The sequence below is a fragment of the Cetorhinus maximus genome, chromosome 21, assembly GCF_964194155.1.
Source record: "Cetorhinus maximus chromosome 21, sCetMax3.hap1.1, whole genome shotgun sequence".
Lineage (NCBI taxonomy): Eukaryota > Metazoa > Chordata > Chondrichthyes > Lamniformes > Cetorhinidae > Cetorhinus > Cetorhinus maximus.
Window position 1 is genome coordinate 86,033,688 of NC_135899.1, and position 15,935 is coordinate 86,049,622.

General features: G+C 43.8%; 1 protein-coding gene across 3 annotated transcripts in view; it reads left to right on the top strand.

The window, feature by feature from the left end:
* Positions 1 to 15,935, top strand: part of mecr (mitochondrial trans-2-enoyl-CoA reductase) — a 101,290-nt gene that overhangs the window by 39,150 nt on the left and 46,205 nt on the right. For all 3 annotated transcript variants that reach the window (XM_078567346.1, XM_078567345.1, XM_078567347.1), the window contains exons 7-9: positions 2,430 to 2,503; positions 4,013 to 4,073; positions 13,893 to 13,965. In XM_078567346.1, the coding sequence (XP_078423472.1) occupies positions 2,430 to 2,503; positions 4,013 to 4,073; positions 13,893 to 13,965 (208 nt within the window). The remainder of the gene's footprint in view (positions 1 to 2,429; positions 2,504 to 4,012; positions 4,074 to 13,892; positions 13,966 to 15,935) is intronic.

The window sequence follows — 15,935 nt, forward strand, 5'->3', positions numbered from 1 at the left end:
GTAATTATTGGGTAATGTGCATCACAAAGGTTTTACAATCAAATGGTGCTGTAGGGGTTCCCCTTTTCCATCAGAGATCCTCCCCACACTCAAGATCGTGACATCAGATTCACAAGTGTATGGCTTGAGCAGAATGACCAGCGAGACAAGTTTCTTCTGATAATTCACAATTGCTTTATTGAATCACCCACAACTCCACAGTACAAAACCCAAAATTTAAAACAACCTATTCCCAGCACCCGATGTAAAGTTGCCATGACTCGGTTAAAACTTACCAAAACACAGGCAAAACATTACATCCTGTCCTGAAACCTTAAGGAAAATAAACTCTCAGACCAATATCATGAAGATATGGCTGAAACAAGTTACAAGGTACCAGCAAAAAGCACCAAGTTTTCGCCCTAAACCTTCACAAAACCCTCAGACCAATATCACTATGATTTGGCTGGTCTGTCTGGTGTTGACTGTAGGCCTGAGTCAAGGTGACCAAACTTGACCCTTCTTCCAACTACAGCCCATATACTCAGATCTGCACTGCTTTTATAATAATTTAACTCAGACATGTCAAAACATATTCCTGTTGTTCCAATGTCCATTTAATTGATTTCACGCAAAGTCCAGACAAATGTTGTCAGCTCCTGCTGGTTGAAACAATACAGGGTTTTCCATGGAAGATGTATCCAGATGAATACTATCAGTTCTAATTGTATGAGCAATTCTCCTGCTGTTTGAGGTGGCATAATAACAACACCTGGCTCCAAAGTTAAAGAGGATTTGAATGACCTTTTCCAGTACTATTGTCTGTGGTGGTTGAATAATTCCTTGAGTGTATTGTATTGATGATATGACCTTTGTGCCATTGTATTGGGTAATCAGACTTCTTGATCGTGTGGTCAATGCCCAAACCCTTAGTTCTGTTGAAGTGTCATACAGACTCGAAACGTTAACTATGTTCCTCTCTGCAGATGCTGTCAGACCTGCTGAGTTTTTCCAGGTATTTTTATTTTTCCTTTGATGAGTCACTGTGTTTTCACTAAATGTCCGAATTAACCCCTTGATACCCAGCCCTGTACTGCTGACTGCAGCTTATCTTTTTGAAATGTATAGTTCCAATCATGAGGTCAAAACATGTCTGTGGGCTTGAAATTATGTTCCATAAATTTCCCAGTTGGAGAGAATTTCGATCCTACAGTACCCAGTATTTTTCTACTGTCCTGTTTGTGCAAGATCATCATGTGATGATCAATCTAGCCAACTTTGTGGTTTAAGAAACTGTTTCTTTCCAGGCTAGTCAGAGTGAGGTCAGAGAGTGAGACCAGAAAGACCGAGTGGCACTCTCTCTCCAGCCATCCTGGAAGGTTGTGCCCTGCCTGTTTTTTGACCAGCCGCAGGCAATGTCTTGAATATCAACCCAGCAGCTGCTGACTCCAGAGAAAAAGACAGAAATCGTCTGTCAGCATCTTTAAATTGTCTTGATGCCGAATCCAAAAAGGACCATCAAGCCTGGCCTGAAACCATCCAGGCCATCAATCTGTAGGATCCATAAAGAATTGTTTTTTTTTGGAATCTTAAACAATGAAACCTATCCTCCCACTTTGTGTGTGTGTGTGAGAGAGTTGGAGCATTTTTATTAGATCGAGTGTGAAGTACAATAAATACTATTTCCTTTTCTTTTAAAAACTTTCAAGAAACCCTCTCTGTGTGTCTTGTACAGTCACAGCACTAAACTGTTAATCACTTACTGAATTGGCAAACAAATTCTTTAAAATAAAACCTGTTATAATCAACCAAGAGGTGGCAAGAGAGGGGAGCCATTCTCCCACTTCTCATCTGACCATAACACCTGTTTCTATGCTGCAAAACTGAGATTCTGTGCAACGTAAGAATAAAGATTAATAAAGAGTTTTTGAAGATCAGTAAAATTTTAAAGATGCCATCTTTTTCAAAAGAGTAATTTTTGTTTAATACATTTGTCTAAATGTAATTGTAGCAGATTGCAATTTCAGCACAAGCCCTCCCATTTGTTGGGTGAGTATCTGCTGTTTAGGATTTTAAGCCTTGTAAAAAGGATGCTATTTTTAACGAGCAGAGCAGTTTGTAAGACTGATTTTGATATTTGTGGATGATGAGTTCAGCAATAAAAGTGCATAGAATTAGTTGGTTTGTCTTGAAGAATCTGCACTATTATAATTTACAGAAGCAAATTACATTTCATGCAAATCTTGACACTGTGCCTGCTGTTCTTGTTTTCACTTTCATATAGTATGGAGGAACTGAAGTGCATATGCAAACATTTACAGCCAATCTAGCTAGTGTGTAGGAAAAAGGTGTGTCTTAACTTAATGTGCAAATTTAAATTGGACAATTGAACTGACAGAAAAAATCCTCAAATTAAAAAATAAACTTTTTGATGCTATTTCTAAAAACAGAAAGTCCCAAGACCACGTCTCGCACTGAATGGTGTTGGAGGCAGAAGTGCTACAGAGATCCTGCGGCATTTAGAGTGAGTAACAAGACTGCAGCGCCAATTTGAATTAAGGATGTATGCATTATAGCAAAAGGGATTACCAGTAAGTTCATCTGAAGGATGTACTCCTTGAATAAGCCTAAAAGGAATGCTCAAAAGAAGTTACTCATGCATTTGTGAATGGGCCCCTAGCTGTGACCCTGACAGTTTTTTGTGTTGAAACTTTTATTCACTGACCCACACTGATGAAGTTCACCTTTGTATTCTTCTTATCGTGTCCACGGACAGTCTATACATGGCCCAGCCAGAACTGGACACATTTTTGAGCCTTGTTGTTGAATTCGGCAAGATCTGCAACAGTGCAGGGTTCCTCCAGTGATAGGCATTGCAGCAGATGTTGCATAGTCTGTGGCTCAGTTCCACAATCACAAGTTGTCAGGCTGGTTGTATATCCCCATTTGCTTAGTGACACCTTTGAATGACCTACATCAGTCCTAAGTCTGTTAAGGCACTTCCAGGTTGCCCAGTTGCAATTTGTATTGTGTGTGTGCTTCATTGTGTGCTGTTGCCTTACTACAGTCACCAATTACAGCTTCCCTCCCCACCCTGGTGGTTTTTGATCAAGTTTTGCTTTACATGAAACAGTAGGACTCTTTCTCCTCTAACAGTCCATTTAAGCTGCAGATTCACAATGTAGTTGAAGCTATTGCCCTGTAGGTAATTGCAAATTGCCGCAAAGGTGCTGTACTTGGTCCTTTTGCTGGTGAATTGAACTTGCCAGTGTGCTGATATCCAGAGTTGAAGACTAATACTTAATTGACCTTGCAGAATGCTTTCAATGGTAAATGTATCATTGGATGCACTTCTACCATCTGACATTTGTGGAGAATGAGTTCAACTGTATGTATTTACAGACGCACTGAAACCTCCCAAGTGCAGGGTGGGAGTTTTGCTGTCTGCCGATAGCAAGGCAAATGGCCAGCTCCTGCAGAGCACTTAGTTCTGGTTCACAGCAGGTTTTGATGTTAGCACAAGAATCCTTTACCCCCAAAAGCCAGAAGCCTCAATTGCAAATGAGAGTTGAGGCCCCCTGCAGAGACTTCCCCTTATGACTCCAATCCCAAATAGGTTTACTTAATGGATTTTATTTTCAACGTTGCATGTTTAATGTGTCTGGTTATGCGGCAAGAGGCAGTACAAACATTGCTGATCGAGATATTTGTGAAATGAATTCCGCAAAGCGGATTATGCACTATATCCGTTAGAATTGCTCATCTCTGTACAATGCAAATGTCCTTTCTGGAGCACAATGAGTGATGGTGTGAAGAATATTTAAGCTTTGAAATAAAGGGAACATTAATGGAATTGAGAGCACAAGGTACAAAAAGTAGTAATGGATTTGATAAATGACAGAAAACATTGTAAATTCTGTACCAATCAATCATAATATTGTTCTCTGCTGTAATTACAAGGTTGTTTTGAAATTTTTTTTCATATAAATGTTGTTACTAATAGGCTCTGTCTTCTGTGCCTTTTTTAATGCAGGAAAGGAGGGACTATAGTAACATATGGTGGAATGGCAAAACAGCCTGTCACAGTTCCAGTGGTAAGGAAGTCTATCTGTTTTAAGTGTAAGTTCCCACTTTTGTCATCTGTGAATGGTTTCCCTCTGGTCTCTGTGCAATAACATGGTAAACAAATGCAGGCGTTTTTTTTTCTCTAGTGAAACTATGAACACCCTTTTTGGTGATTTTGCTCAAACTACCAGCCATTTGTTTGCAGGGACACAAGACAAAAACAGCCAGAGAAAATCAACACTGACTGGTCTCCTCAGCAAGCAGCAATTGCAGCTGAAAGAGCAAGCAACCTGCTTCCTGACTCCATTAGTGGCACTCTGTACTAACTGATAAGGTGCGAAAGACCAACATAGGACTCTCACTGACACGGTTCCAGGGGTGAGAAACTTCAGCTATGAGGATAGATTTGGAGAGGCTGGGACTGCTCTCCTTGGAAAGAAGAAGGCTGAGAGGAGATTTGATAGAGATGTTCAAAATCATGAGGGGGCTGGACAGAGCAGATAGGGAGAAGCTGTTCACACTCATAAAAGGATCAAGAATGAGAGGGCACAGATTTAAAGTGATTTGCAAAAGAAGCAAGTATGACGTGAGAAAAAACATTTTCACACAACGAGTGGTTCGGGTCTGGAATGCACTACCTAGAAGCATGGAGTCAAGTGCATTCAAGTGGAATTTGATGACTATTTGAATAGAAACAATGTGCAAGGGTTGGGGGAAAAGGCAGGGCAATGGCACTAGGTCATAATGCTCATTTGGGGTGCCGGTGCTGACATGATGAGCTGAATGGCCTCCTTCTGTGCAGTTCAGATTCTGTGATGTAGCACTTTTTGCTTTGCACTTTATGTACCTGTGCGCCAACCTTTAGTGATTTGTGTACACTGATGACTTTGACCCTCCACAGCATTTGGATCCCTCACCATTTATAAAAAAATGTCTTCCTCAGATTCAAAGTGGATGACTTTGTCCTTGTTTTGCCCAGTCGCTTAATCTGGCTATGTCTCTTTGTAACTTCCTGTTTCCCATCTCCCATCTCCACATTAATTAACTTAATATCATCTGCAAACTTGAATATATATTCCTTCATCCAAATCATTAATATATATGTCAGTAAGCAAAGGCAGTACAGATCCGTGGGGAACACCAACCATCGCATCCTGCAAATCAGAGAATGTTCCCTTTATTCCCTCTCTTGTGTCGCCTCCCTCCCTTTAACTTTTATACAAGACCTCGCCATGACAGGAATTATGGCTGTGAGCTTCTAACCTACATTTCCATTGTGCAATGTTGTGTCATTTATTTTTAATAAATTAGCAATCTTCTTATTAGCTGTGGTACTTCAGTGCCTCAATGTTGTTTCTCCAACTCCTCAAACTGTGGTGCAGGAAACTCCTATGCTCCAACCAACTTTACTTGGCTTCCTAATTTATTAACAATATAGAATTAAGATATATAAACAATATAGAATTAAGATATATAAAAGTAAGGGCAATATATTACTTAAAAATGGACACTCCATTATATATAAAAGCCCATCATAATTTGTTGGAGAAAGTGCCCTTAGACTCCTTCAGACATCCTTTAATGAGCAAGTAAAAACTTTGGTTCCTGCTGTGATCCGGCATGAAATACTTTCATCTGCTGTGAACCTATCACCAAGGTACTGAAGCGGTTATTTCACTCCATTTATGTGGCAAATTCACCTCAAAGAATCTTCTTTGTCTTAAAAATAGCTAGCCAGCCTGAGAACGAACATTATGTGCGAGTTCTCATGACATTTTCATTCATTCATGGGATTGGGCGTAACTAGCTAGGCCAGCATTTATTGTCCAACCCTAATTGCCCTTCAGAAAATGGTGGTGCGCTGCCTGCTGCAGTCCATGTTGTGTAGGTGCGCACACAGTGCTGGTAGGGAGGGAGTTCCAGGATTTTGACCCACTGACAGTGAAGGAACGGCAATATACTTCCAGGTCAGCATGTTGAGTGCCTCAGAGGAGAACTTGCAGGTGGTGGTGTTCCCATGCATCTGCTGCTCTTGTCCTTTTAGATGGTAGCAGTGGTGGGTCTGGAAGTTGCTGCCTAAAGAGCCTTGGTGAGTTCGTGCAATGCATCTTGTTAGATGGCACGCACTGCTGCCACTGTGCGTCGGTGGTGGAGGGAGTGAATGTTTGTGGATGGGGTGCCAATCAAACAGACTGCTTTGACCTGGATGATGTCAAGCTTCTTAAGTGTTGTGGGAGCTGCACTCATCCAGGCAAGTGGAGAGTATTCCATCATACTTCTGATCTGATTGTAGATGGTGGATGGCCTTTGGGGAGTCTGGTGTGAGTTACTCATTGCAGGATTCCTAGCCTCTGACCTGCTTTTGTAGCCACAATATTTATGTGGCTAGTCCAGTTCAATTTCTGGTGAATGGTACCCCCCAAGGATGTTGATAGTGGGAGAATCAGTGATGGTAATGCCATTGAATGTCAAGGGGTGATGGTTAGATTCTCTCTTGTTAGAGATGGTCATTGCCTGGCACTTATGTGGTGCAAATGTTACTTGCCACTTGTCAGCACAAGCCTGGATATTGTCCAGGTCTTACTGCATTTGGACATGGACTGCTTCAGTATCTGAGGAATTGCACATGGTGCTGAACATTGTGCAATCATCATCAGCAAACATCCCCACATCTGACCTTATGATGAAGCAGCTGAAGATGGTTGGGCATAGGACACTACCCTGAGGAACTCCTGCAGTGATGCCCTGGAACTGAGATAATTGACCTCCAACAATCACAACCATCTTCCTTTGTGCTAACTCTGTCTCCACCCAGCGGACAGTTTTCTACGATTCCCATTGACTCCAGTTTTGCTAGGGTTCCTTGATGTCCATTCGGTCAAATGCTCCCTTGATGTCAAGGGCAGTCATTCTCACCTCACATCTGGAGTTCAGCTGTTTTGTCCACGTTTGAACCAAGGCTGTAATGAGGTCAGGAGCTGTGACCTTGGCAGAACCCAATCTGAGAGTCAATGAACAGGTTATTGCTGAGTAAGTGCCTCTTGATAGCACTGTTGATGACTTCCTTCCATCACTTTACTTATGATCGGGAGTAGATTCATGGGGCGGTAATTTACCAGGTTGGATTTGTCCTGCTTTACGTGTACAGGACATACCTGGGCAATAATTTTCCACATTGCCAGGTAGATGCCAGTGTTGTAGCTGCACTGGAATAGATTGGCTAGGGGCGCGGCAAGTTCTCGAGCACAAGTCGCCAGTATTATTGCTGGAATATTGTCAAGGCCCATAGCCTTTGCAGTATCCAGTCACGTGGGGTGAATCAAATAAGACTGGCATCTGATGCTGGGGACCTTTGGAGGAGGTCAAAATGGATCACCCACTCGGCACTTCTGGCTGAAGATTGTAGCAAATGCTTCAGCCTTATCTTTTGCACTGCTGTGCTGGGCTCCCCTATCATTGAGGATGGGGATATTTCTGGAGCTTTCTCCTCCAGTGAATTGCTTAATTGTCCACCATCATTCATGACTGGATGTGTGAGGACATGCAGAGCTTAGATCTGATCCATTGGTTGTGGAATTGCTTAGCTCTATCTATCGCTTGCTGCTTATTCTGTTTGGCACGCAAGTAGCCCTGTGTTATAGCTTCACCGGGATGGCACCTCATTTTTAGGTGTGCCTTGTGCTGCTCCTGGCATGCCCTCCTGCACTCTTCATTGAACCAGGGTGGATTCCCTGACTTGGTAATAATGGTAGAGTGGGTTTATGCCGGGCTGTGAGCTTATGGATTGTGGTTGAGTACAGTTCTGCTGCTGCTGATGGCCCAGTGCTGCTGATGGCCCACAGTGCCTCATGATTGCCAAGCCTTTAGTTGCTAGATCTGTTTGAAATCTATCTCATTTAGGAAGTTGATAATGCCACACAATATGATAGATGGTACCCTCAATGTGAGGACAGGACTTCACCTCCACAAGGACTGTGTGGTGGTCGTTCCTATTGATACTGTCTTGGACAGATGTACCTATGGCAGGAAAGTTGGTGAGGATGAGTGCAAGTACGCTTTTCATTCCTGTTGGTTCCCTCACCACCTGCCGCAGACCCAGTCTAGCAGCCCTGACCTTTAGGATTCGACCAGCTATCTACTTGTGTTTATTTCAAACCAAAGAGCTGTATAGTTGTAACTGGAAGTTGTGCATTTCCATGAAGTGGTTTTGACCACAGTAAGCCAAAAGTATTGTAACTGCACCTAAAACTCTTGTCATTTTGGTTTTAGTAACAACTTTGAGATCACCTTCAAGTATACCTGCAGCATAAAATCGGTTTCCAAACTTTAAAGTTAAAATTAAAGTTGAAAAAGAGCCTTCCTTGGAGCATAGGAACAGCAGTAGGCCATTTAGCCCTTTAAGCCTGTTCCATCATTCAGTGAGATCATGGCTGATCTGCATTCTTATTCCATATGCTCGCCTTTGCCCCATATCCCTTGCTAACTTTGGCTAACAAAAATATATCAATCTGTGTTAAAATTAGCAATTGATCTAACATTACTTGTTTGTGGAAGAGAGTTCCAAACTTCACACCACTCCTTGTATAAAGAACTGTTCCCTACTTTCACTGCTGAATTGTTTGGCTGTGTCCCCAAATCCTAGTTTCTCAAACTAGCAGAAATAGTTTCTCCCAATCTACCCTATCTGTTCCCTTGATATTTTGAAAACTTTGATCAACTTACCCCTTAGACTTGTAAATTCCAGGGAATACAACCTTAATTTCTGTAATGTCTCCTCGTAAGTTGACCCTTTGAGTCCAGGTATCATTCTGATAAATCTATGTTACATTTCCTCGAAGGCCAGTTTATTCTTCCTAAGATGTGGTGCCCAGAACTACTGATAGTTTTCCAGGTGTGGTCTAACCAGGGCTTTGTAGAGCTGTACATAATTTCTACTCCTTGTGTCCTATTCCTCGATTACTGCTTCCACTGAATAGCTTGTAAGTATCTAATGTTAGATAAGACTTAATGGTTTTTCTACCATTAAAAATTTTATTTGCATTTCATTACACACAGCTTTGCTTTCCTCAATTTGACACTGGCGCAATGCAGCAAGTACAAAAATAACAATTGTCCTAGTTTCTTACCTGGAAATCCAGCCGTTCCTTTCTCGCCCGAGCTTCCGACTCAGGCCTGGCAGGAACTTTGTAGCGCAGCATCCTCCTGAGGCCTTCAGTCGAGGGCTAGAGAGTTGGAAGTAGGGAAGCCACACCACCTTTTTTATGGCACTAGCTGCAGGTAAGTTTAATAGTCCAGCCACTATCTGAAGCTACAGAGAAGGTAAGTTTCTAAGGTAAGGGGGTTGGGCGGGGGGGTGGGGTGGTGGGGGTGGGGTAGGGGTTGCAACAGCGGCAAATGTCAGGTGGTCAGTGAGGGCGGTTGCTCAGGTGGTCAGGAGGGGCTCGGGTGTGGATGGTAGGTCAGTTGGTCAGTGGGGAGTAGATCAGTAGGTCAGTGGAGGGGGGAGGCTGGTTGGTTGGGAGGGGATCAGTCGGTGAGGGTGGGGGTCGGTGGTGGGGGGAGAGGGTTGGTTGGAGGGGGTTGGGTGGTCGGGGGGTGGTTGGATGGTCAATGAGGGTGGTTCAGTGGGTGGGGTCAGGAGGTCAGTGTGGGGGGATCGGACAAGAGGGGCTCGGGGCATCAGTCGGGGGGCTCGGCGTCATTGTGGAGGGGAGGTGGGCTGGTCAGTGGGGAGTAGACTGGTTGGTCAGTGGAGGGGAGGCCGGTTGGTTGGGGGGATTGGTCAGTTGGTTGGGGGGGAATTGGTCGGTTAATGGAAGGATGGGGGTCAGGTGGTCACTGGGGTGGTTGGTGGGGTCAGTTGGCCGGTGGAGGAGAGGGTTGATCGGTGGAGGGGGAGGGTTGGTCGGCAGGGATTGGGGCATGGGGTCAGGTGGTCAGTGGTGGGGTGGGGGTCGGGTGGTCAGTGGAGGGATCGGTGATCAGTGTGGGGGGGATGGGGGCCGGGTGGTCTGTTGGGTGGGTGGTCAGTTGGTCAGGGGGCTGGGTTGGTCAATGGGAGTGCAAGTTGAGTGGTCAGTGGGAGGAGGTCAGCCGTGGGATCAGTTGGTCAGTGGGGGTGAGAAGGTTGGTCAAGGGGGCTCGGGTGATCATTGCGGGGGAGGAAGAGGTTGGTCGAGAGATTGGTAGTGGGGTGGTTCGGGTGATCATTGGGGATATGGGGGCCAGGTGGTCAGGGTGGAGGGTTGTCGGTTAGTCAGTGGGCGAGCGGGGTTGGGTCGTCAGTGAGGGGCGGCAGTCAGGGGATTTGTTCAGTCAGTGGGTGGGGGGAGGTTGGGTGGTTAGTGGGCGGGGTCAGTCAGGGGATTCGATTGGTTCATAGGGGGCGGTCGGGTTGGTCGGTTGGGGGCTCTTTGGTTAGTGCAGGGGCTCAGTGGGGGAGTGGTCAGCTGCAGTCGTGGTGGGGGGTTGTCAGTCGGTTGGTCGCTCAGTTGGGGATCAGGTGGTCGGTGGAGGTGGGTGTCATGTGGTTTGGTGCGGTTCAGGGGGGTGGTCAGTGGGGGTGGGGGGAGGTGGTGTCAGGTGGTCAGGGCGTGTTGTCTTGGGGGGTGTTGCCATGTGCGGTTGGGGGGTGTGGGACCAGTCCCATGAGGGGTCAGTACTATGTTACCCAGAAGCTAGAAGCGAGTTTAATTCATCTAACTTTTCCTTGGTAACTATTATTGTAAGACAATCGCAACCATCCACAATTGAAATCGTACTTTCGAATGGTTCCAATTGCAGGGCAATTGCCCAACAGAAGTTTGAACTTCCTGGCTAATTGCCAGGCAATCCTTCCCTGGGGACCTCTGGGGTGGTGGTGAGTCCCCAGTGCATCTTTGGGGTAGCCCCAGTTACAATACCCTGAGGTTGCAGGCCAAGGATTTACCTCATGCCTTTAATGTAGTAAAACATTCTAGGGTGCTTCACAGGAGCATTATAAAATAAAACTTGACATCAGACCGCATAGAGATATTAGGGCAGAAGACCAAAAACTTGGTCAAGAGTAAGTAGAGTCATAAAAGGAGGAAGGAAAGGAAAAGAGTTGAGGGAGGGAATTCCAGAACATAGGGCCCAGGCAGCTGAAGAAATAGCCAGCAAGGGTGGAGTGATTAAAATCAGAGATGTTCAAAGAGACCAGAGTTAATGAAGCACAGACATCTGGAAGGGTTGTGGGACTATAGGAGATCACAGAAATATGGAGAGATGAGGCAATAGAGAGACTTGAAAACAAAGGTGAGAGTTTTTAAATAGAGGCATGGCTTAACTGGGAGCCAATGTAGGTCAGTGACAGTGCAGGTACTTGGTGCAAATTAGGACATGTGCAGTAGGGTTTTCATTGCCCACATGTTTACAGAAGTTGCAACTGATCGTAACCTGTTTGTGCCTGTTGGGAAATTGTTCTGCATTAAGACATTCCGGTTATTGAGCTATGTTGATATTTGATTGTATGATACACTCCCTGAATTTGTTTCGGAGTTAATTTAATTGAGGCAGAATATGTTTCGTACAGCCAGTGGGGGGAAAAAACATTTCAGCTCTTTACAGTGTATGAAATGTCAAGAACATTGCTTTGATCAATAGAGACTGAGTAGCATTTGGGGAAGGATTTAAATTTAACAGTTTTGATCATTTTGAAATTGAACTATCCAAGTGCTGAACTTTTCAAATGGTTTAAAGAATTACCCTTTTGACAGTTTCCAATAAATTGCCTTTGGTATTGCCCATAGTCAGCTGTGCAATATTAGCCTGTTTCAATATGATGGTGGGAGTTGGGAGATTTCAGAAACTTTTTTCATAGAGCCTCCCTGTGCTCAGTGCCTGCAGTTACATTATTTACAATAGTAAGTGTTGATGACCAAAAATGGTGACAGGAAAAGTGTAACATTTTTCATAACATTTTAGGACTCTTTCAGAAATTTTTCCAGAGTTTAAATTTTAGTGAGCTGCTGGCCAGCTGTTTTTTGGGGCTCAATCCACTTCCTCAGTTTTTGTTGGTATCTTTCACCCAATTTTCCTTCCTCCTCCTCCTCCTGAAAGTACTGACTCATCCTGAGGTATTTTTCCACAGATGCTAACTGCTTCCGTTTGTAGCCCCTACCCTTCCCTTCCCACAGTGCCTTTCCATGCAAATACAGGAGGTATAACACCTGCCCTTTTACCTCCTCCCTTGAGACCATTCAAGGCCACAAACAATTATTCCAGTTGATTTATTTGTAATTCTTTCAATTTAATATACTGTATTTACTGCTCACGCTGCAGTCTCTCTCTAAATTGGGGAGACAAAAGGTAAATTGGGTGACCACTTTGTGAAACTGCTCCATTCAGTATGCAAGCATGACCTGGAGTTTTTGGTCACCTGTCATTATAATTCTCCACCTTGCTCCAACTCTGACCTTTCTGTCCTCAGTTTCCTGCAGTGTTCTGGGAGTGACACTCGCATAATCTCAAAAAGCATCATCCCATCTTTTGATTAGTCACTTTACAACCTCCTGGACTCGATATTGAATTCAGTAATTTTAGATTGGAACCTCTGTCCCCATTTTGTTTCCTTTTTCTTTGCTGGTTTTGGCTTTTCTCTCTTCTTTTTTGCTTTTGGGCAGTAGTTGTTCACAATCCTGCTTTCGCACCTCTTGGCGCACATTTTGTTTCTTTACGAAAGCAAATTGCTGCAGATGCTGGAAATCTGAAATAAAAACAAAAATGCTGGAAATATTCAGCAGGCAACATCTATGGAGAGAAACAGAGTCAATGCTTCGGGTGGACGGCCCTTCAGATCTTTTCTTTATTTGTGCCGGACCATTGCCTTTGATCCCACAATGAACCCTTTTGACATTTAATTTCTTGCCTTCCACCCTATTACAAACCTTCCCTCGTGACTTCCCCAACCCAACCACCCCACCCCACCCCACCACTGCACAGTGCCCCCATTTCATTTGTTTAAGACCTATTGCATCTCACCTTCCCAGTTATGATGAAAGGTCATGGACTGAAATGTTAACTCAGTGTTTCTCTCTCCACAAAACTTGCTGGGTATTTCTAGCATTTTCTGTTTTAAGTCAGCATATTACCTCACTCTGATGCTGCTGACACCTGATGCTCCTAAACATACCAGCAGGGGTTAGTAGATAGTGTCAGGAACAAAGCCCTTGCCTAATCTAAGCTGAGAGACTGGTGCCCAAGTGATGTGCCAACTCTTGCCTCAGCTGAGACACACTTAACTCTGTACAAACGGGATTTAAATTTCGGAACTTCAGTCTTATTGGCTTTGTATAATGCAGGTATTGCATATGTTTAAAGTAAAATGTCTAACCCAACAGCTGCACAGGGATTCCCTGATCACTTTCAATCCCACCCAGAACTTCCAAACCCATGACCCCTACTGCCTCACAGGACAAAGGCACCATGCACATGGAAACATCACCACTTGCAAATTTCCTTCCAAGTCATTCATCATCCTGACTTGGAACAATGTTGCCTTCATTGTAGCCATTCCTTCATCATCATTGCCTCAAAATCCTGGAACTCCCTGCTTTACAGCACTGTGGGTGTACCTGCAGCAGTTCAAAGCGGCCTCTCATCGGCACTTTCACTAGTCCAATTAGGGATGGACAATAAATGCTGGCCTTGCCCCTGGCACCCACATTCCATTAACAAATATTTAAAAATCCACTGGATTATCAGGTGAGTTATTGTGTCTGTGCCCAGCCCAAAATTATTAACCCAAAATTATTGATCATTTCAGAAGATCCTATTTTGTTTGATTAGGATAATGATGTTTGAGTTTTAACATTTCCTGCTTTTTCTAGAGTGCACTTATTTTCAACAATGTTAAAATCCGTGGATTCTGGGTGACACAGTGGAAACGAGACCAAGGGCATGGTGAGTGGAACTTTGAAGCTGAAATCTGTATTAAGGATTTTGTGCAGATTGATAACTTAAATTCTGATGGAAATTACAGGGAAGTATGGCACCTGAAAGCTATTCAAAGAGTAAAAATACAACTGGTGTGTTGTAATTGTATGGAGAAAGGGGAAAAAAAACAACAAGGGCCCTTTTCCATGCTCTCAGTTGTTGTACCCCAGCTGATTTCAGGGTTGGCAAAGACTAGATTGGCCAAATGCCTTATTCCATAGTACAACCAACAGTGTAAATTGGGAATTAAAACTTAGGACCTTCCAGTCTTTGTGCCTGTTGCAAATTTTAGATCTGAGCGAGTAGCTCTCGGGTTTTGTAAGTAGACCATGTATCCTTTACAATAAGAATTTAGTTTGACTGCCCAGTGTCTAGTCATATGATAAAGTGGTCAAGAAGTTGTAACAATGAACACCCTTTGTTGAGCTGGATACTGTGATCTTATGTATGCCTCCACATAATCTCTCAACATCCAAAAGACACATTTGTAGGAGCCCTAAACAACAGTAAAACCCAGGCCAAGTTTTTGAGTAAATGCATTAAGCTGACATGGAATGAGGCCTGCGATGAGGCCACAGGCATGGTAATGGTAGAAAGAGGGAGTTGCAAATTGGAAGGGAGTTCTTTTTCTGAGCTGGCAGGGGAAGACCACTGGATTTCAACCAGGTCCAGGTCATGGCAGCCTAGCTCACAGTCCTAGAGTCAAAAATTCAGATGCTACCATTGCCAGGGTAGCCACCAATCGTCCAAATGCTCCCATTTGCAGTAAAAATGTTATGCCTGTGGGAAGGTCAGTCACACCCAGCTGGCATGCAGGAGCAGAGGAAACAGTCGTGCTGCAGGTCGCAGTGATGTACCAGGTTGAGGCTGTGGTAGATCTAAAGCTAGTTCAGGAGCTAGGAAGTCCTCTAATGAACATATGGTAGATGTGGAAACAGAAATTGATGTTATCGAGCAGGAAGATCAAGAGTTGTACTCGGAAAGCAAGAAAAACAGTACATGAAAGATGAGAGTAAAAGAGCTAGTGATAAAATTCCAGCACCCATAGGAGAAATGAAACTCAGAGATTTACAACTTACTTTCAACATTGATATAGCTGCAGCTGTGTCTGTTATCTCAGAAGGATGGTACAAGAAGTTGATAAGTCACATTCCCTTACACCCAACTAGTGTGAAATTGACTAGCAATTCCAAAAGCAGTATTGCTGTAGTAGGTGAAGTTAGTGTTAGGATGGAATATGATGACGCATCCTATTATTTGTCATTGGTCGTAGTAGGAGGGAAGAAGGAATTGGCTAAAGAGTCGAGTTATTCACAGTAGGAATCTGTAAGTGATGTCTGACATTGAGGAAGTGCTATGACAGCAGAAAGCGGCCTTTGAGCAAGGACCACCAAATGTTAAATCAGGCATCGCAAAGCTGAAGTCAAGATAAAGGACAATGCACAGCTGACATTTTGCAAGGCTAGGCTAGTGCCTTCTTCCCAGTAAGAAGTGGCACATAAAGAGCTGGATTGATTAGGGTGAGGAGCAGTGAATGGGCCACACCCATTTTTGTAGTTCAAAAAGCAGACAGATCCGTTTGGATTTGTGGAGATTATAAACAGTGAATGAAGATTTGTTTTCTAATTTAGCAAATGGGAAGGTGTTCAGTAAGAGAGATTTGTCAAATGCATATTTGCAATTCGAATTAACCTACAAGGTGAGCAAGGAATTGCGTACCATTCGTAAATGCAAAGCGCTGTACCCATGTGAAAGGTGGTGTCTGCTGGTCTATTTGGTGTGTCTACTGCTTCTGCAGTATTCCAGAGTGTCATGGATGAGGTACTAGGTGGGGTGAAAGGAGTGTGGTGCTTCTTGGATGAATTTGTAGTAAGACAGAGAAAGAGCACGTTGCAAGATTGAACAAAGTCCTAAATCAACTTCGAGTATGACATCAA